The following is a 22,109-nucleotide window of genomic DNA, read 5'->3' as shown; positions in this document are numbered from 1 at the left end:
TACATGGCACTATCAATACATGGCACCACGTGTCTTTACTCACTCCTGGCAGAACCTCAAGGACATTCTGAGCCCACTCTGTCTTTGTGCTCCACATCAGTCTCTCACGGTATCTTTCTAAATTACATCTCATGTCTCTTGAATTCTTCCACTTTGCTTTAATTCTATCATCACCATCCTTATGTCTCACCTGGACTGCTCCAAGGAACTCTTGAATGGTTTCCTTGCCTCCACTTTTACCATTCTTTAGTTTATCCTCTACAAGTCAACCAGAGTGATCTTTAACAAACATGAATAAGATCACTCTTGCTTAAAACTCTCCAGTGGCTTCTCCTTGACTTTGGCATAACTCAAAATCTTTTAACATGATTTATAGGGCCATCTAAAATCTGACCCCTGCCTTCATCTATAGCTTCATCTCCTATATGCTTTCCCCTCATTTTATCTAGTCATCTTGGACTTCTTTAGGTCCTTTAAATGTATCATGTTATCTTTACTTAAGGACTTCAAATATGCATTTCCTTTAGTTTGGAACCCTCCTCATTAACTTTCTTTACCCAGCCAACTCCTTGTCAACCTTCAGCTAGTTCCATAAGTTTCCATAGTAGTTTTGTCTTCTTCTTCCTCTGTCCCATGATCACCGGTGTTTCTCAAGTAGTCTCTAAACTTCATGAGGTCAGGGATCAGAGCTGTCTGGTTGCCTCCTCTATCTGTAGTGTGTAGCACAATGCCTTGCACACAATAAGTACTCAATAAGTATTTGTTGCACAATAAAAATGACATTATCTGGCTCAAACTTCCCATTTTGAGAAAGAGGAAACTGGGATCCAAAGGAAGGAAGCAACTTATTCAAAACAAGAGAGCCCAGACTAAGATTAATACAGGCTGGAGCCTCCTAATTTCCAGATGAGTTGTTTTTTTTTTCCAGCACATCACATGCCTATCTATAACATAGTAACCAGAAGGAAGCAGACTGGATTCCCTGTGTCTTGTAAAAGCCAGAGCAAGTTCTTATTTGTAAACACAGCTGAAATAGTTGTTTTCTTTGTTTGTTTTAAGTACAAGGACTGGAAGTACAACCCAAAAATAAACTTTGTGTTTCCAAACCAAGAAGCTTCTACAACTTTTATTCCCCGCAGCCTCCTTTCTGCCCATTGTTCATCTTCCTTCCCTTCATTAACCACAGGCATCAGCTGATACTGAATGTTGAATGGTCCCTGCATTCTGTGTTCTTCATCACTCCCCTGCCCAGGCAGCATGTCACATGCAGCAGAAGATTAGGAAGTGCTGTCTTTAAATAGTATCACTCAAGAGAACATTATAAGATCCTGTGTAGTGCTGGGGTGGAGATTGATGTAATAATTTTTAGAATAAAAATAACTCACATTTTTGAAACTATTAGTTTGTGACTGGCACTAATTTCAGTGGTTTGTATGCATTTCTTTTTTAACTTTATGCATAATTATTTTTATTCTATTTTACAGATGAGTAAATTGAGGGAGAAAGAGGTTAGTTAAGGCCCAAGCCATTCTGTTTTGTTTGAGACAGAATCTCCCTCTGTCATCCAGGCTGGAGTGCAGTGGCGCGATCTCAGCTCACTGCAACCTCTGCCTTCTGGGTTCAAGCGATTCTTCTGCCTCAGCCTTCCAAGTAGCGGGGATTACAGGCACCTGCCACCACACCCAGCTAATTTTTGTATTTTCAGTAGAGACAGGGTTTCACCATGTTGGCCAGGCTGGTCTCGAACCCCTGACCTTAGATGATCCGCCCACTTCAGCCTTCCAAAGTGCTGGGATTACAGGCATGAGTCACTGTGCCTGGCTGGCCCAAGCCATTCCGTTAGCTAATGAAAGAGTCAGAGTTCTAATCTAGCCAGTCTAGAGCCTGTGATCCTAACTATCTGACATCTGATAATGAAGAAGGTGTTGACCTGACAGGAAATACCAAAAAGTACAACTGAGGGAGATCCTAACCTTGCCTTATACAGATATCCTGGATCCTACTACCCCTGATTCATTCATTAAATCATTAATCCATTTACTCATTCATTCTTTAATTCTTTCAATATGTATTTATTGCATTTTTGCATTATTTATATCAATTTTGGGGAAGACAGAGAAAGTTAATGTCCTCTACCCTTTTACAGCTCATAGTCCAGTGGGGAGACATAGGAAAACAGACATTTATCCTACTGTGTGCTGAATGATAAGACAGAGGAAAACCAGGGGGCTTTGGGAACACGGAAGAGATTATAAGCACATAAAGAGTTTAAAAGGGCACCACAGTGATTTGCCTTGGACCTGCATTCCACACCTCTCACTCTATCCATCTGACCTCCACTCTCTCTCTATCCTCCTGGCTTCTAGCCCTTCTCTTACTTTGGTACCATCATTGGCCTCCCAACTCCAGGCTTCAGATTCAATGTCTTTGCTTGTCTTTTTCCTCTGGAAGTTGGTTTGGAATGGATTCTGACTTAGCTGGAGGGTTTCTGTATCGTAAATCAGTCTAAGGCCAGCTCCAAAGAATAGGCCAGAATGTCTAGGCCCCACTGCCAAAATGGCTCTTGCTTAGAAGAATTGGAGATCCAAAAGCAGGGAACTTGAAAAAGTATGGAGGGATAGATGGATGGATAGATTCCTTGCGTCTTAGCTTCGATTATTCACCTGCCTAAACCCAGAGCAGTTGGCCTAGTGACTACCCAACATCCCTTGCAGCTCAATCATTATTCATTATGTTAATATTGTCACACATTTTGATTCTTTGCTGTCAATTTGGTTTCTGATCTGCTGGCCAAAGGATCATCATGGGAAGGAATTAACATTGAAGCCAGCAGTGCAAATTTCAAAAGTGTTCAGACCCTGAGGGCTTTCATGATATTTCACTTTCTTGAGTTGCAGTCTCCTGTTGGCCTGCTCCTTCCGAAGCAGAGTTTGTCCCTTATAGCCATCAGTGAAGCATATCCTGGCTAAATGTTTCTGTGGACTGGAGGTAGCTATTGAATTGGACAGTTAAGAGAATATTGCAAATTCTTGTTGGTAAATGGCACAAAAGATGATGGACTGTAAGCTAGCTATGGAAGAAATTAGAGCCAGACAGGGCATATGAATTGAAAGAAAAGGAAGTGATGGAGATTCTAGAAGTTGCTGTAAGGTAGAGAAGGACACTTGATAAGAATGATAGAGTACATTAAAGAATTGAACTGAAGGGCACTGGAATTCAGAAAGTGGCAGTTGGTATATTGTAATATTCATAAGTATAGCAGTCTCAAGGGGGGCTGTGGGAGTGAGTATTGAAGTGAAATGGAGATGAATGTCCTGGAGGTGGAAACATTTTGAAACCATAACAGTGGAACATTGGATGGGTCTTATGAGCAGATGCTGAAGTTGTCCAGGACAATGATAAACCTCCAGGTGGATAGGGAGGCTTGTGATCTGGGAGCCTTAGCCTTATTTAACATAGGGACAGAAACAAGAGGCTGACAGTGACAGCAGTGAGATGCAGGGGACGTGGCATTGTATCTCCATCATTAGGTGGCAGAAACCTCAGAGGAACAAGCTTTTTTGCCTACAACTGGAGGAGTACTTGTCTGGAAACGATAATGAGGAGGCCTGAGAATAATGACAGTTATCACCTTCCCCAGCCCACCTGAAACATACATATATGGCAACACTTACCTTTCGATAAAGTTTCTGGGAAAATAAAGTTATGTTTTTTTTTTTTTTGAGACGGAGTCTCGCTCTGTCGCCCAGGCTGGAGTGCAGTGGCGCAATCTCTGCTCACTGCAAGCTCTACCGTCTCCCAGGTTCATGCCATTCTCCTGCCTCAGCCTCCCCAGAAGCTGGGATTATAGGCGCCCGCCACCACGCCTGGCTAATGTTTTTGTGTTTTTAGTAGAAACAGGGTTTCAATGTGTTTGCCAGGATGGTCTCGATCTCCTGACCTCGTGATCCGCCCACCTCGGCCTCCCAAAGTACTGGGATTACAGGCGTGAGCCACCGCACCCGGCCGAAAATAAAGTTTATTTCAGTTGATAGGTTGGTAGTAATAAGCATTTAGTCCATCCAGTAGGCCTAAGAATAGGTACTAAAACTTCCCTTTTTTTTGAGACAGCATCTTACTGTGTCGCCGAGGCTGGAGTGCAGTGGCAAAATCAAGGCTCACTTCAGCCTCAACCTCCCAGACTCAAGGGATTCTCCCATCTCAGTCAGCCTTCTGAGTAGCTGGGCCTACAAGCACTCACCACCACACCTGGCTAATTTTTATGTTTTTGTTGAGATAGGGTTTCCCTATCTTGCCCAGGCTGGTTTCAAACTCCTAGTCTCAAGTGATCCTCCCACCTCAGCCTCCCAAAGTGCCGGGATTACAGGTGTGAGTTACTGTACCCAGCCTAAAATTTCCATTTTTAAAATGAGGAAATTGAGATTCAGGATGTTACATGGCAGAACTAGGGTTTGGATTATGATCTATATATCACTGAAGTCTTTGTTTCACAACAAATGGTTAAAAGTATAGGTTCCAAAGCCATATGTTTCCTTGTCTTTGAACTGGGAATATAAATTAGGTAACATGGTTAATAATATAGTGCTAGGCCATAGTAAGTACTCAATAAATATCAGTTGCCATTATAATTATTGTTATTGAGTTATTCTTATTATTTAATTATAGCTCACGGCAGTACTGTATACCTTCTCAACCTCACATATCAGCAAGATCATGTTTTTTTCCAGTCAACAATAGATTATTAAATGAGTGACGGCTTGCAATTTTGGAACCTATCATCTGTCTGATGCTTTGGGCAAGAAGCTTGCTATTTTTACTTTGAGAAAATCCATAAGCAGCAAGTCAAACTCATGTAGATGAATAAATATTTGCTCCCTATTCATGTTTGGATCCAACCCCTTTGCAGCCAGGCCATATATTAGGACCCCACCTCAGAGTATCACAACAGACGGTGACGGCCTTACCTAATATAAAACCACTCCCCTGTGCCGTATTTGCCCGTTACTGAATTGGAATGAAACTTTACCTTGCTAGGAAAACACTGTGGGTATATTCTCTGTCGGGGTGTGCTGAGCAAAACCCTAATAGAATGTACTATGGGGAATAAGGAATAACTTGTCAACTGAGAGTTAATCAGAAAACCACATGTGTACAAAACCAACAGATTGTAGAGCTGGCAAAGACTTTAGAGATAATTTACTTCAACCCCCTCATTCTACTGTTAAAGAAAGTGAGTCCCAGGGAGGGGAAGGGTCTTGCTCAGGGTCATACAGCTGGCAGTAATTTTATTTGTTTCAATAATTAATATGAACAGTCTTTGTATACATCAGTGAATCCACCTTCCTGCCTTTGTAAGCACAATATAATGACCATAATTGAATTTGTCTTTGACAGTGAAGAAAGCAGGCTTTTAGGGCTTTACAGGGCCCCAAAGTCATCAGAAGAAGATAAATTGTCAGTAACTAAAGCTGGAGATCTGCCTATTGACTGTGAGCTTCTTAAGGAATGGGCCTGGTCTTATTCATGAGCTAAAGCAAGTTTCAAATTCCGGCTTAGCCGTTTACTAGCTTAAGCAAGTACATAACCTCTCTGAGCCTTTATCTCCTCATTGTAAATTTAGATAAGACCTTCCTTAGAGACTGTTAGTGAGGATCAAGTGAGGCAAGACCTATATACCAGTACCTTGCGTAAAACAGGCATTCAATAAACTTGCACTTTCACCTTACATTTAACCAATGTCCTGCTAAAAGCTATAGGGATACTTCAAAGAAAGGAGAGCCAAGGACTCTGCTTTCATGGAGCTTAGATTCAGGAGGGAGGCGAGCAGAGGTGAGGACCACAGAGAAGTAGGTAGACAATAAACAATTAAAAGTATAATTTCAGATGATGATGTGCTATCCAGGGGTATGAGGAAAAGAAAATGAGATGATGTCATAGATATTTAGGAGGGTGCACTGCTTCTGCCAAGAGTGGCCAAGGGCAGTCTTTTCAATATTATGTTTGAAGAGAACCTAAATCATATGGAAAAAGCCAGACAGTCAAAGATCCTGGAGAATACCATTCCTGAGAGAGGCAGTAAGGCCTTGGGCAGGAAGAAGGTTGGCATGTTCAGTCAGCAGCAGTGTGTTCCCAGCATGGCCAGCCCAGTAAGCAGGGCATGAGATGAGGCTGGAGACATCGGCACAAACTCCATCCTGAAGTTTTAGTCCACCCTATGACATTTGAGTTTTATTCAAAAAGCAATGGAACCCCGTTGCAAGGATGTGTTAAGAAATAAATATTGGTCTTTGTCCCTAGTTCCTGGCACACAGCTTCTAAAATCCTTGGAATCTCTGCTAAAAGCTAGGGATACTTCAAAGAAAGGAAAGCCAGGGACTCCGCTTTCATGGAGCTTAGATTAAGCTCCATGTGTATGTTAATTAGATGGCTGATGGCTGAGAGCCCCTCTGTAGCATCAGGATGGGGACTGGTCACCAGAAAGACCAAGGCATGATTAGAGGGTTGAACTTTCAGCCCCTCCTCTGACCTTCCAGAATGAGAAAGGGGCTAGAGATTGAGTCAAACACCAATGGCCAATGATTTACTCAATTATACCTAAGTAATGAAACCTTCATAAAAACCCCGAAATGATGGGGTTTAGATAGCTTCTGGATTGGTGAACACAGGGAGGTATTGAGAGGATGGCGTGCCTGGAGGAGGCAAGGAAGCTCACTGTACCACTGCACCTCCCTCCCTTCATACCTAACTCTATGTATCTCTTCCATTTGGCTGCTCCTGAATTGTGTCCTTTGTAATAAACTGGTAATAGTAAGTCAACCGTTGTCTGGAACTCCATAAGCTGATTCCAGCAAATTATCAAGCCTTGGGGGTTGGAGTTTGTGGAAACCTCCAATTTGCGGTCAGTTGGTCAGAAATACAGGAGACCTAGGACTGGTGATTGGCATCTGAAGTGTGGGCAGTCTTGCTGGATTGAGCCCTGAAGCTGTGGGGTCTGACACTAACTACCTGGGGTTAGTATCAGAATTGAATCAAATTTAATTGTAAATCATGCAGTTGGTGACTTGAGAGTTGGAGAACTGGTTAGTGTGAGGAGAAAACCCACACATTTGGTGTCAGGAGTGTTGTAGGTAAAAACAGCCCAGAGAGATAAAATCATTCATTGATTCATTTAACAAATATTTATAGATTAAGTATTCTGGCCAGGCACAGTTCTTGGTGTGGTACATGAATCCAATACACACCCCTGGCCACATGGTGCTTGCATGCTAATGGGATAATAAATATGTAAAGTTTATGTAGCATTTACTATATGCTGGCATTGTTCAAGTGTTTTACCTCAAATAACTCACAATCTTCTCACAGGAGTCCTATGAAATACATACTTTTATCCCTGTTTTCAGATGAGGCAACACGCATGAAGAATTTAAGTAATTATCCCATGATTTTACAAGTAAATGCAAAAATCCAGTTTGAAATAATAGACTGACTATAACAGTCAGTCTATTATTTTAATCACTGAACTCTATTTTCTCTGTTTCTGAAAAATCACCTAGACTGGTCCTGACTGCTATAAGGGAAACCAAAGTGGAAGTCAAGAGACCAGTTAGGCAGTGGTGGTCAGAGAATGGGATACTGGAATTTTCAATGACACTGAGTAGATATTATTATTCTCACTTAATAAAGAGGAAAACTGAGCTTTGGTTCACACATCTGATAAGTAGCAGAGCCTGGATCCAACCCCAAGCCCATTTATCTCTAAAACCCAGTATCTTTCTGCTAATGTCTCCATTTCCTACAGAATTATAAAGCTTCCACTCCTCCCCTCCTTTATGACCAAGAGACCAATTTGAGGTATGTTTTAGAGTCAAAATTAGAGAACTGAGCGTCAAAAATTTTTTTTCATTTGGTAGGCATTTTTGTAATTGAAAATAAAATAAAATATAAATATACTGACATGCACTTTTTTTCTCATTTTCTTTTTTCTTTTGCAAACTTTAAATTGAGATATAGTACACATAAGGTGAAATACAAAAATATTAATGTACAGCTTGATGAATTTTGATAAAGTATGCACCCATATAGTTACACTCTAAAGATATGTAAATGTGTATAGATTGTGTATTTAAAATTATAAATGAGGTACCAGTTTTCATATCATGATTAATGATAAAGACCTCTCCCACTCTCTTTTCTCTCATCCCTTCCTGCTTCTCAATTGATATTTTTGTCTCCAATTCATGGGGGTTACACAGAATACCAGGTGCAGGTCAAAAGATGACTGTGTCAAAAAGAAAAGAAAGCAAAATAAATAAAAGAACAACTAGCCATTTCTTAATGCTTGTGGAAGGAAAGTCACATTGATATATTTTGTGTTTTTCTATGGAGGGGTCATGTGCCTCAGCCCACACATTAGCATGTGAACTTGTTGTTCCAGTAAAATGAGTCAGAGTTCCTCAGGAAGGCAGATTCCTGAATTTTAGAGCTATGTGTCAGCATCTGTGAAAAAAGGTACAGTGTACTGTATTGATGCATCTCACTGATACACACACACTCTTCTCACTCCAGGTGATCACACCTGCTAATAAGCAGCAGAAGTAGGATTTGAACTCCAGCCTAGGGCACTCAAGAATCAGGCTGTTTTCATGACAGGGAGAATGGTACTATTGGGTCCGAATTTAGGATTTGCAATGGCCTAGAGTCAGAACTGGGCTTGAATTCTGGTTTTGCTACATAATGACTTTATGACCTTGGGAAAATTACTTATATTCTCTCTATTTTCAGTTCCTTTATTCACAAAGTAGGGATAGATGATCTGTGTCCTAAAGTCATTTTGAGGGTTAAAAAGGTCATAGACTTAAAATAATCAGCACAGCACAGAGTACAAAGCTTAAACCAGTAAAATGGCAATGGCAGTGGTAGTTGGCCACTAAGTCAACAGACACCACAGTGTTTTTCAACCATATACCCCATCACTTAAAATAAATTTTGAATATGCATCCTCAGTACATGAAAACCTATTTATGAAAAAGCATGATATGCTATTCTGTGTTCATAGATTATTTACTCTATAAAACAAGTGAAATATAGCTGAACCAAAGTATTTCCAATGTGTTTACCTATCATGATGGCTTCATGCTAATATTAGCAACATATAAACATACACTATAAGTCTATGACCAGGTGTGTTTTTAATAATTTAAAAATGATTTTTGATTTTAAAAATGATTTTGTATGTGCCTATGTATCCAAATTTCAGGCAGTCTTCTTGATAATTTTGATTATTTTCCTAATCCGTGTCTTGTTTGACTAGGTTTTCATTGTTTTTACCTTACAATGTGAGAAGCTAGTACTGAGTAAAAACATCACCATTTTCTTGTTTACTTGAATCCGAATGGTGAACTGGTGGTAATTATCTCCATCACTTGCAATCCATTGACTGAATCTTTTTTAGCTGCTTGCCCATTTTGTGAGGGTTAGCTTAAACTAGTCAATACCTATTAATCACTAACCTGGAACATGCAAAAGACAACATGTAGCAATCCTGGAAGCTGAGGACATATAAGGGAGTGCCATAGGGCCATCCCTGGAGTTGCAGAGCTTCCACTCTCCTCACAGGAACCTCACACATCTTATGTGACTCATGACTGACTGATGTGTGGCCAAACTAATAAATTGTCTACTGACAATCCATATATTAAATGCTGGTAAAGTGTAATTAATTTCTTAAGACTAAAAAAAAAAAATCATATAAATGGTGCTTCCAGTATTTTCTTCTGGAATCTTAATGAGAATTCCCTGGAGTATATGGATGACACTTAAGAAACACTGCCATCACTTTTTCCTTTGGCAACTCTGCAAACACTAACCAAGCATCTGTAAGTGCTAGGACTGTGCTAGACATTAGGCCTACAGTGATGTGATTCCTGCCTTCTGGGAGTTCATATATAGCTCGTTTCCACCACACTTGGTTCTGCTTTATTCTCCCCTATAGATGATGACTCTGGAATTGCCCAGCTTGCAGTGCCCTATGGTACCTTGGGCTAGACTACTTGACAGTCTTCCTCAAAAGTCTTAAGGCCGTTATTCCCCTTCCTCAGGGTAGGGGAGAAGGTACTAGATCCCCTGCTCCCAAAATTGCCAACATCAGTAAGTCTACCACTCATGGAATCTACATCTTCTCCAAGGGTACTGAAGAGCCCATTCCTTCCTTTAACCTCATTTCCCTGGTAACTCACTCCAGTGTGGCCTACAGCCTTTGGGTAGCTCCCAAGCCAGGTCATTACAAGTGAGAATTGGGTGTTTCCCCTACCCATACACAGGCCTGGCTATTGCCAGTGCTACCACAAGAGAAGCGGTGAGCAGTATGTGCTGATTGGTATCTCGGCCTCGACACACCAGGGAAGGGTCAAACCCATGAATGCAGTCTTTCATGACCATGGTACAGGGCCCTTATTTTTTCCTACAGAAACCCTTCACTTGCTTTCAGAAGTGATGATCAAATGTGAACTTTCATGGTTTATTTATAGCTCTGCCTTATAGAGAGAAAGAAAAGAAGTGATTAAAATGCTATTTTACAAAATATTTTGTTTTTAAAAAGCTTTCATTGTGTGGGCAAAAGGAAAAAGAAAAGTCACTGTATTCATTGTGCTGTCTAGACTCTCAAACAAAGAGGGTAGCGTGCTGCAAATTAAGATTGTCCGGCTCCTGCCTGCTGACAAAAAGTATGAATTTGGAGGCCAACTTCAAATAAACCCTTTGGAACAGAAATATATTGTGGGGGTGACTATATTTAGCATGTGTCAGCATTTCCATAATAAATTCGTATTGTTATGTTGTGGTAAATTCAGATTTACTGCAGCCAAGTGGGATCATGAGATTTCAGTTTTGTGTTAATTATTTGGAGAAATTGGAAAACTCAGCAGTGCTATTTCTGATGAGAGCACTGATTCTCAGGGTATTCTCCATATTGTGTTAGGAACCCATAATAAGCCCTGCCTTTCAGGAAAGGGGAAGGTGAACCCAAGTCATTTTGACTGCCTTTGTAAGCATAACTTTAAATATATACATATATGGCATTACATGTTTTCCCTACAAATACAAAATTAATATATGCCACTGTAGAAAATTTGGAAAATACAATAAGCAACTTGATAAGAAAAAAAAATTGTTACCCATGTTATCCAACCTGATAACATTTTAATATGTATTGATCCAATCTTTATTATGCATATATAACTTGTTTCTAACGAGTTGTGTAGAGCAAACAAAAAATTATGTAGCACAAACACGATTATTGAGATAGAATAAAAAATTATGTCTTTATTTTCTATTCTCATTATCCCTTTACATTTGTGCACTAGAGCTAGTTTTTCCCTGCCCTGGTTAAAAATTCTGGTGGTTCCATTACTTTTTTAGATAAATGTAAAGTCACTTAGATAATATAACCTTTATAGTCCCTGTAAGTTGTGAGATGTAGCCAAAATTCAGAAATTCAAGTATCAAAGAATATGTAAAGGTAAAGGTAAGACGTTTTCCAGTTCTTCCAGCTGGAGTCTGCCAAAAATGAGATGTAGCCCTAATCAGGTTCTTCTTTCTTCCTCATTCACTTTCTCTCCAACATATTAGCTTTTTTCTTGTTCCTCTGAAATGGTTAGAAAGTATAAGGGAAGAAAAGTTAGGAGTGTAGGAAAGTTTTTATCCGATCAGTACTATCATAATGGGCTTCATGCTCTCTTAGCCTTATAGGTGTTTACAGCTAGCTCTGAATCTCATAAGGCACATCATAGGTTTTTGGGGAGACCCTCTGCCTCTGAAAACCTCTCACCTGAAATATTCTTGTCTTAGTTAATGCCTCTCTATTCTCATAAATTGCTTACTCTTAATTCCTCAGGAATCCTTTTCCTTTTTTTTTTTTTTTTTTTTTTTTTGGTTTTGTTTTTTGCTTGGTTTTGTTTTGAGATAGAGTCTTGCTCTGTCTCCCAGGCTAGAGTGCTGGAGTGCAGTAGTGCAGTCCTGACTCACTGCAACCTCTGCCTCCCAGGTTCAAGCAATTCTTGTGCCTCAGCCTCCCCAGTAGCTGGGACCACAGGCACATGCCACCATACTTGGCTAATTTTGTGTTTTTGGAGAGATGGGGTTTCACCATGTTGGCCAGGCTGGTCTCCAACTCCAGACCTCAAGTGATGTACCCCCCTTGGCCTCCCAAAGTGCCAGCATGAAACGCATGAACCATTGCACCCAGCCCAACCTCATGCTTCTTTGTGGAGACTCCTCAACCTCGTTAGGCGGCCATGTTGAACAGGATCTAAGAACCCCTGGCATCTATCTCACACATGGGCCACTTGGGGTCTATGGGAAACCTTTGTCTTTGGGATCTGAACAGACTCTGGCAGTGCTGGTTGATCCCAGGGTAACCTCTACTTCACTTTTACACTGCAGCTGCCAGCAAGCCTGTCTCTTCCAGACAGGAGTCACACACAAGCCACCCATGTGCCACAACCTCAGGAACATGCAGCAGATTCTCTGCTGGTCTGTGTCCTCTTGACTCCTGAAGGGAGAGGATTCCTTCATACTTCACCCTGGAAGGAGGCCTGATGTGCAATAAACCGACAGCTCTTTCCTAAAAATCCATCTCTGTCTGAACTTCCACGTGGATGAAAGGTTTAAGAGTTGATTAATGGGTCCTCAGGCACCATTCTTGCACATTCTTCAGGGTGGTCTGTTTCCAGTTTGCTTTGGTATCTCATATCTGTCATCTTTAGATCTCAGCCAAAACTTCCATTTTAACATTCTGTCACGTGTATTATCCTTAAGTTCATTCATTCCATAGACATTCCCTGAGTGCATACGATATGCCAGATGCCGAGTTTGGCAGTGAAAATAATTATAACAATTCCAGCTTTAAGGAGCTCACAGTCTAGTTGGGGAGGCTGATCTGTTAACAAAAAAATATGGTGCCATGTCATAAACGCTATGATAGACGGAAGCACAAGTTGCTGTTGGAGCACATAACTCAATATAGGTGGGAGGCAGGCAGCGGGGATGAGTCAGAAAAAAATCTCAGCAGAGCTGATACCTGAGCTAAGTTTAACATTTAAATCTGTACTTTTTGAGAAACAGCATAACCTCTTTTTAAACCATTGAAATCTCTTTTGCTGATGTTTGCTTCTCAATTTATTTTTAAAACAAGCAAAGGTAATGTGGAGAAAGGAAGGAAGAATTCCCTGATGTCTGCCATTTGTGTGCACATCTGTTGCAGTGGGAAGGAAAATAACATTTATGGAGTACCTTCTATAATAGAAGTTTCCTGGATCCCACCCATGAAGGCGATCCTGGAATGTTGTCTCAAGTGTGGGGCCAAAGCACAGCCAGGAGGAGCATTCCCTGAGGGCAGTTTGAAGATTCAGAGCTAGTAATAGAAGGCGAGGTCCTCCCTAAAGCACAGCAGAGCACAACTCAAGGAAGAGACGAGGACAAAATAAGAATGAGTGGCACAGTTGATGATGGGGATTGCTGAGATGATCTCAACAATACCCAAGCTTGCTCTAAGGGAATCAGGACTTCGTCTATGAAGGAAAATGTTCTGAGGCAAGCAGAGCTCTTAACATACCTCTGCTAAGTGGGATGGCAGCAGCTTCACTAAGATGTGTTTGACCGTCTGGCCCTTCACAACATGACTCCAGAAAGCCCTTTTAGTCTTTGTCTTTCTCCATGGTTTCCTTGTCAATAATTTTTCATTTAAAAAAATCTCCTGCCTACTTAAGACTGCCATTTCTTTCTGCTGTCAGTGTGCTGGCTACTCTTAGTATCTCTGATCTCCCAATCAGCACATTGAAATCCATGGAGAGCGAGGAAGCTAGATGACTAGTTCAGAATGCACATGCTATCCTCGTGGAAGAGTCCATAGAGCAACCTGGCAGGAGTGGAAATTCGTGTAAGCCAGCAGATGAAAGAACCATCAGGTTACCTAACCCTTGAATAACTATTGAAAGAAGTTTATCCGCTTCTAGCGTAGTATTTATCACACTCTATTTTGATCACATTAAATGTCTTTTCCAGTCTATGGTGAGCTTTTTGATGAAAGGCCCATACAATCTTTCTCTGTATTCCATGTAGATTGAGTGTTATGCTTGGCACATGAAAGGGAGGCAATGTGTTTTATGAATATTCCAGGTGTCAAGATTCAGTAGTAAACAGACAAGTCCTTGCCCTGTGCAGCTGACATTCTGGTTAGGGCAAGGAGTGAAGAAGGCAGACAATGAACACAGAAACCAGAAAACATACAAAGTGGCAGAAGGAAATTAGTGGCATGCAAATCGGTCAATCAGTCACAGTAAGGTGACAAAGATGGTCAAGGGGAACACCTGGAAATGCTTTGAAGATTCCCAGGGGCTCTCATATTCTGTATGGTATTCAGCTTTTTTTTTTTTTTTTTTTTTTTTTTACGTTTTTTCCTCCCTTACTAGTATGCGAGTTTCTCCAGGATAAAGAGTATGTTGTATGCAAATCTGTATCCCTAGCAGAGTGTCTGGTACATAGTAAGTGATTAACAAATGTGCAGAGTAAGAAGTTGTGTACATGTGATCCCAGAATGACTGCATCCTTAGCAATAGGAATTCAATAGCCATTCCTGAGACTGAGCATATGCTGTAGAGCTTTGTCATACTGTTGCTTGCCATCTTCCCTAGCCAGGTCTGTTGGACTCCAAAGTTTGCTTTCTCATGGCCTTAACAGCCTAAGAGACTCCTTAAAAAAACCTTACTCTGCTGCTCATATGGGAGCCAACACAATCCATGGTTAATCTTGATGCTGCACACACCATACCATGTCCACCCAGATGCTGTAACATGTCATCTGCCTGAGTGCCCCATGGTAAAGAAAAGAATGTCCTGAAGTCACATTCCAGAACTCAAGTCACTTAGACTCAGCCCAGAGGTCTCAGTAGGTACTCACAACTTCAGAGATTGCTGGAAAAAGAGCTGAAGTTGAACTGAAGAGGTCTTAAATATTTTATCCTCAAGTACAGGTGCAATGTGAGTTCCATTCAGTGATTGCTATCTTTAGGTAAGTAGACGATGTACTCAGCGGCTGGTTATGTTCCATTCTTCTGCCCTGTGTCCAGGTAGTGAGGAGGGGAAATAATTCTTCCCACTCACCCCTGGAGGCAGTCACAGAACTGCTTTGCCTTCTGGGTTGTTTATGCCCCAGAGGCCTCAATATACAAGTATCTATTAAGTGCAGGATGTGTGTGTGGTCATAGTTGAAACTTTAAATGTTCACTGTGTTTTATTCTTATTTTTGTGTTTTATTCTTATTACCAGAGAAAAATAAGTTGGGGAAAAAAAAAAAAAAGAGGACTAACCAAATGTCTTAAAGGGAAGCAAATTCTAATTAGAATGTTTTGCCTGTGACAAGCCTCACTTTGGATTTCGCTTTCCAACTCAGCTGTCTGTATTGTTTTCCCTTTAACAGGAAGCAATGGCAAAAATGAGCAAAGTTGGGAATGTTGTGTTCCCGAGACTACAGGATAAAAAGTAAGTGTGTATTTTTTATACGTATAGTGCTAAGGAATTGAGCACATACACACACACATGCAACTATAGATCTGGAATACACTCAGGTGGTCAACTAATCCAGTCCTTTCATTTAGTGGTTAAGAGAACTAAGTTCCAGGGAGGTAACGTCACCTTCACTTATCTAAGATTGCAGAACTATGTAGGGCCAGAGCTGGGGGTCAGATGTAAGCTTCTGAACTCTCAGACCAATGTTCTTTTTCCTAGGTAATTGGCAGCAAATCTGCTCTTCTCTGTTCTAAAGTAGGGATCTCTTATATCTGCATCAAAGGACCCAGTAGCATCTGCCCATTCTTTTACTCTTTGTATCGCTTGGCATCAAAATCTAAAAAATTATGTTGGTCAGTATTTTAATCCCAATTCAACAAAATATTAATTTATTTAATTCCTGCTATATTCAAGGCATTATGCTGGGCTCCAGGCAGGTGTTACAGGGGAATAAAACACAATCCGATTTAGGCACATAGATTATTTTAGAACAACGGGATAAGTTCCACAATTGAAGTATTGCCAGGTGACAAAGTTGCCCAAGGAAGAAAGGGATGGGAGCCTGTAGAGATGAGAGAATGCTTTTGGAAGGAGGTTATGTCCAAGCTAACTTTAAGCACTGTAAGAAATTGGTAGACAGGCCAAGGCAGGAAAGAATATTCATAGTAGAAGGAATAACGTGTACAGTTATAAAGGTGGGAGCAGCATAGTACATTCAGGTTACTATAAACAACTCATAATCCAGAAACACAAAGTATGAGATGGGGAATGGCAGGAAATGGGACCGGGGAAGGATAGAATTGGGTGGGGGGAGGTCAGCTCATAAATACCTTGGAGGTCATGCCAAAGACCTCTAACCTCACCCTATAGGCAGAACAGAGATGCTGAATTCTAAGCAGAGGTGAGACCTGGTCAGATGCAGATCAGAAAGATCCCTCTTAAAGGATCCAGTACAGGGGGCTCAGGGTAGAAATAGAGGGTCCAAATAAAAGGCTTTTGCAAGAATCCAGGCTAGAGATGTAAAAGACCTCTATTCATTTGCTGGTGGTGATTTTGAAGATGAAGGGGTTGTTGTGGAAGTGCTTTTATAATTTTAGAAAAGTATTCGAGGTTAAGACCTAAAAACAGATTCCACTTAACATGATGAACAGGCAAAGGTGCAGATCCCACTGAAGCAGGGTCAGTGTTTAACAGAACTGGAAATGTTCATGGAAAAGCAATCCACTTTCTTTTCATTTCCTTTGTCTCCACATAGAGTCAGGCTGCTAATCCTCCGAATATAAACCCTTCTCTAAATGCCAGGGTGGAAGGTGCAGGCCTTGCATAAGGGAGCTCCATGCAGGAAGGTAGAGAGATCTGAGCTCCCATTGGCAGTAGGAGCTATGGGCTGCTGTCCCTATTTCTGTTCCCTGGAGGCAGCTGGAGCATCCCTCTTTTTGTGAAATTAGAAAGATTGTCTTTCTCCAACTCTTCCCTGACCCTCCCAAGACTTGTTAGGGAAGTTTTTAAGTTCTTTCCCAAACCCCACGTGTTTCTTTAGAAGACAGTCCTTGGCTGCTTGCTGGGAGCTGGCAGCTGGCCGCTGTTCTCTGTGAAGGAGGCGGCACACACGGTGCTTTAGCACCATCTGCAGGCAACCCAGAGATTTGCAAGGAGACAGGAGAAGCCAGTTTCCTTCTGAGCCAACTTCATCTCATTGCCTAATAGATCACACTGTTAACGATGTGGGACGACATTTACTTAGGCCTCTGCCACACAGAAGCAAGGGACTGAGTTGAGGCACATTTTGAAGAGAGGGGATTCAGCTGATTTGAAAATTCACAATCACGGAGAGCACAATTTAGTGACTATAGTTTAATGAGTAAATGTTTAGGATGACCCCAAATCGCATTATTTTGCCCAGTCCAAATTTTTATGTGGCCCTGGAAGAGTCCCTTAAAAGTGCTTTGAAAAATTTGGTGCATTGAAAGACACTATCAACAGAGTAAAAAGGCAACTCACAGAATGAGAGAAAACATTTGCTTATCATACATCCAATAAGGGATTGATATCCATAATATATAAATGTATAAAGAACTCCTAAAACTCAACAACAACGAAAAAGCAAAAACAACCTAGTTCAAAAATGGGCAAAGGAGGCTGGGCGCGGTGGCTCAAGCCTGTAATCCCAGCACTTTGGGAGGTCAAGACGGGCGGATCACGAGGTCGGGAGATCAAGACCATCCTGGCTAACCCGGTGAAACCCCATCTCTACTAAAAAATACAAAAAACTCGCCAGGCGAGGTGGCAGGCGCCTATAGTCCCAGCTACTCGGGAGGCTGAGGCAGGAGAATGGCATAAACCCGGGAGGTGGAGCTTGCAGTGAGCTGAGATCCGGCCACTGCACTCCAGCCTGGGCGACAGAGCAAGACTCCATCTCAAAAAAAAAAAAAAAAAAAAATTGGGCAAAGGACTTGAATGGATATTTCTCCAAAGAAGATTTATGAATGACCAATAAGCACGTGATAGGGTATTCAACATCACTATTAGGAAAATCAAAACTACAGTGAGATACCACCTCACACCCAATAGGATGCTACTATTTTAAAACAGAGAACAACAAATGTTGGCAAGGATATGGAGAAATTGGAGCCCCTGTGTATAGTTGGCGAGAATGCAAAGTAGTATTGCTGCTGCAGAAAACAGTATGGCCATTCTTCAAGAAATTAAAAATAGAATTAACATGTGACTCAGGAATTGTATTCCTGAGTATATACCCAAAAGAACTGAAAGTAGGGTATGGAAGAGATATTTCTACATTCATGTTCACAACAACATTATTCATGATAGCTAAAACCGTGAGAGCAACCTAAGTGTTCATTTGTAGATGAACATATAAACAAAGAATGATATGTTCATACAATGAAATATTATTCAGCCTTAGAAAGAAGCAATTTCTGACATGCCACACATCAGTGAACCTTGAGAATATTATTCTAAGTGAAATAAGATAACCACAAAAAGACGAATACTGCATGATTCCACCTATGTAAAGAATAAGGCCAGTGCACAGAGTTACGGCAAAGTTGTCAGTATTAACATTGTAAATCTTCAAGTGTGTGTGAAGGGGTGCTCCCCTTAGCTCCCTTCTAGCAATTTTGAGATTCTAAAGTCAAGAAATCCATCTCATGTAAGTGAAAGAATTGCTTACCATTATATTGTCACAGAGCATCATTAGTAGGAGCAAATTGTTCCTAAAATAATTCAACGACTAATAAATTTGGATGGTCATAGAGTAGGTTTTAGTAGTACCTACATACAGCTATGTTGATGATAATATTAAAATATTAATTATCTAAAAATTAATAACTAACACTTATATCACTTATGAGTCAGGTACTGTTCTAAATGCTTTTCATATATTTCCACATTTAATTCACACAACAGCTCTGCTGAAGTAGATCCCATAATTATCCCCATTTACAGATGGAGAAATTTAGGCAGAAATAGTGTAAGTAACATATCCAAAGTCACACAGCTAATATTGGGCCACATTAAGATTCCAACCCAGGCTTCGGAGTTCACCTTTTAACCCTGTGCTTGGCCCCATCACAACTCCTACGTTACCAGAATGCTTACAGTATAATAAATATCAGGTAGGTGACTCCTACGAACATAGCTATGTGTGACTAGTAGAAGTCCCTCTGTGTATCCAAGGTTACTCTTACAACCTCTCTCCCCCAATGCACAACTTTGCACCAAAATTTCATCCTGAGGACTCCTTTTCAGAGCACCCCAGAATAAACCAAGACGTGCTAAACTGGCTTCTTCATCCCCTCACCCCATGTCAGTTTCCCAACTAAGAGGAGTAAGGACAAAGTTGCAAGGCTGCAAGTATAATTTGTCTTGGTTCCTATTATTCCTTTCAGGATTATGATGCCAGAGCAGCTTCAGCTGTTCTGCTACCTGATTCATGGCAATACCAGTTCTAACAGGTCTAACCCAAAGAGTCAGACAGATAGGACAGGGAGAGCGAGGGCCACTGTGAGATGCCTGGAAGGCGAGCACAGCTCTAGAAAAGGCATGAGTCACCTTTCCATGGAGTTTTGCTCCTGGATAAAGCAGTTCACAAGGGAAACCTAGATGTGGAATCTGCAAAAGGGCAATTAAAATGTTCAGTCTCGTCTTTGGTCAGGCTGTGATTTTAGGCCAGTCATCAAACCTGGGGCTAGTTATATAGGAAATATTTATTGAAGCTGGCAATGTGAAAGGGTCTCCATTAAGTTCGGGCCTTTTTGTATATACAGCAGAAGCTTTGAAGTCAGACAGACATGAGTTTCAATTCCAGCTTTGCCAATTTTTATCTATACTATTTTGTATATGCCTCTCATTTAGAAATTTTTTTTTTTTTTTTTTAATGGAGTCTCACTCTTTCACCCAGGCTGGAGTGAAGTGGTGTGATCTCGGTTCACTGCAACCTCTGCCCGCCCCGGGTTCAAGCGATTCTCCTGCCTCAGCCTCCTGAGTAGCTGGGATTATAGGCATCCACCACCATGCCCAGCTAATTTTTATGTTTTTAATAGAGATGGGGTTTAAATGTTCTTATTTCTAAAATGGAGATAATAAAACTTCATGCAGGTCACATATAATAGGTCTGAAACTTGCTAATTCATTGCCCAGGATGCTGTAAGCGTTCAAAATCTAGGTGTCAGCATCACCACCACAGATATATTCCCATTCTTCTAAATATACAGGGAAGCCCCATGGCAGTTTTGTCTTGAGATCATTCAACATATTTATGTTTCTCCCACAGATACTATGATAAGAAATACCAAGTATTCCTGAAGCTGGTTGAACACCAGAAGGAGTATTTGGCGATCATGAATGACAACTGAAGAGGGCTTGCAGGTGCTGATGCCAGAAGCTTCTGTGCCATTGCATTAAAGACCTCTGTCATTTCATCCATGTTCAAGACCCTTGAGGTATTGTTTCATCATTTCTGTATTGTCTTTTAATAAAGAAAACAAACATGTGCAACCAGAATTAGAGTCTTCATTTCATACCACTATTATTTAGTTTCAGTTTCCATACAGTTTCCATCATAGTAACAGAAGTTTCACATAGAGTCATAGGATCTCACATGAGACTAGATCTTGGGGGCCATTCAATCCAGGGGAGGCCTGTACTTTTTAATCAGTTAAATGTCAGCTATTAAATGAAAACCTTACATTACTTTAAGTAGGACATCTAATGCATGGTCGATGTCTTTTATGGTATTTTCCCCTCCTGTGCAGGATCTAGTCTAGGGTCAGATACCACATTTATTTCCAGAATTGTCATTTTGCAATCATCATATTAAAGACAGGTATAGGCAGGAATCATCAATGGATCCAGGAGGGAATTTTGAAGAGTAACAGGATACATGCATCATCTTAAAATGTCTCTTCAGCATTTGCTTATTAGTTACCAGAGGAAAAAGAATGTTAAGTGTACAGGGAAGAAATAGGACAACGTCTTGATTAGCTGATCCAAATCAACTTCAGATGGGCAAATGGACATTGTGTGCCTCCAAATATGAGAAAAGAAACAGCATTTTAATGCAGAGCCTGAATCTAATCAGAAGGAAACATCAGACAAACCCAACAGGGGAAGCATTTTATTTTTTAATGGACTATATTTTTCAAAAATGTCTATGTCATGCTAACAAAGAAAGGCTGTGGAAAGTTTTCAGATTAAAGGGAACTGAAGAAACATGATGGCTAAAAGCTTTTGATGTAGACAAGCACTGGAAAAACTAGCTGTTTTAGTTGATACCACAGCAAACACACAAACACACACAGACATACACATACATACGTATGTCAACACCCACACACAAGTTCAGACCAAAGAGTAACTGCTAACATTGATTTGAGAGCTGCCATAGCTCAAATGAGTGTGGGTAGAGGACATGCTAAGACTTCAGCAAAAGACAGCAGGTAGAGAAGAAAAAGCCAATACAATTCAGTAAACAAACATCCTCTGGAGTACCTTGTGCCACATGTTGTGGTAAGCACTGGTCTACAGGAATAAATAAGACATGGTTCCTGCCTTCAGGAAGCTCCCTATTTAAGGAGAGATATAGACAAATAAATTGGTGACAGTACATTGTGAGAAATGGTACCATGAAAAAAAAGTACCTGCTGCATGCAGCACATCAATCAGAAAAGGAGGAAGGGGAAGGGTGACAGATGGGATGAAAAACAAGGTGGTATAACAGCTATGAGCCCTGGCCTGGGATCCTAGGCCTGGTCTTACCTCTTATTAGATGTGTGACTTGGAGAAAGGTCCTTAATCTTCCTAAGTCTCAGTTTCCTCATTTTGAAATGAATCGGGCTGGGTGTGGTGGCTCACGCCTGTAATCCCAGCACTTCGGGAGGCCGAGGTGGGCGGATCACGAGGTCAGAAGATCGAGACCACGATGAAACCCCGTCTCTACTAAAAATACAAAAAATTAGCCCAGCATGGTGGCAGGCGCCTGTAGTCCCAGCTACTCAGGAGGCTGAGGCAGGAGAATAGTGTGAACCCAGG

General features: G+C 41.0%; 1 protein-coding gene across 10 annotated transcripts in view; it reads left to right on the top strand.

The window, feature by feature from the left end:
- FGGY (FGGY carbohydrate kinase domain containing) overlaps window positions 1-20,582 on the top strand; it is a 445,568-nt gene extending 424,986 nt beyond the window's left edge. For all 10 annotated transcript variants that reach the window (XM_007978542.3, XM_073007252.1, XM_038000610.2 and 7 more), the window contains 2 exons: window positions 15,472-15,533; window positions 20,353-20,582. In XM_007978542.3, coding sequence (XP_007976733.1) covers window positions 15,472-15,533; window positions 20,353-20,434 — 144 coding nt within the window. In that variant the 3' untranslated portion in view covers window positions 20,435-20,582. The remainder of the gene's footprint in view (window positions 1-15,471; window positions 15,534-20,352) is intronic.
- The last annotated feature ends 1,527 nt before the right edge of the window (window positions 20,583-22,109 follow it).

The sequence above is a fragment of the Chlorocebus sabaeus genome, chromosome 20 (genome assembly GCF_047675955.1).
Source record: "Chlorocebus sabaeus isolate Y175 chromosome 20, mChlSab1.0.hap1, whole genome shotgun sequence".
NCBI classification, from domain to species: Eukaryota; Metazoa; Chordata; class Mammalia; order Primates; family Cercopithecidae; genus Chlorocebus; species Chlorocebus sabaeus.
The sequence above is the reverse complement of the archived record's forward strand: the minus strand, read 5'-3'. Positions and strand labels throughout refer to the sequence as shown.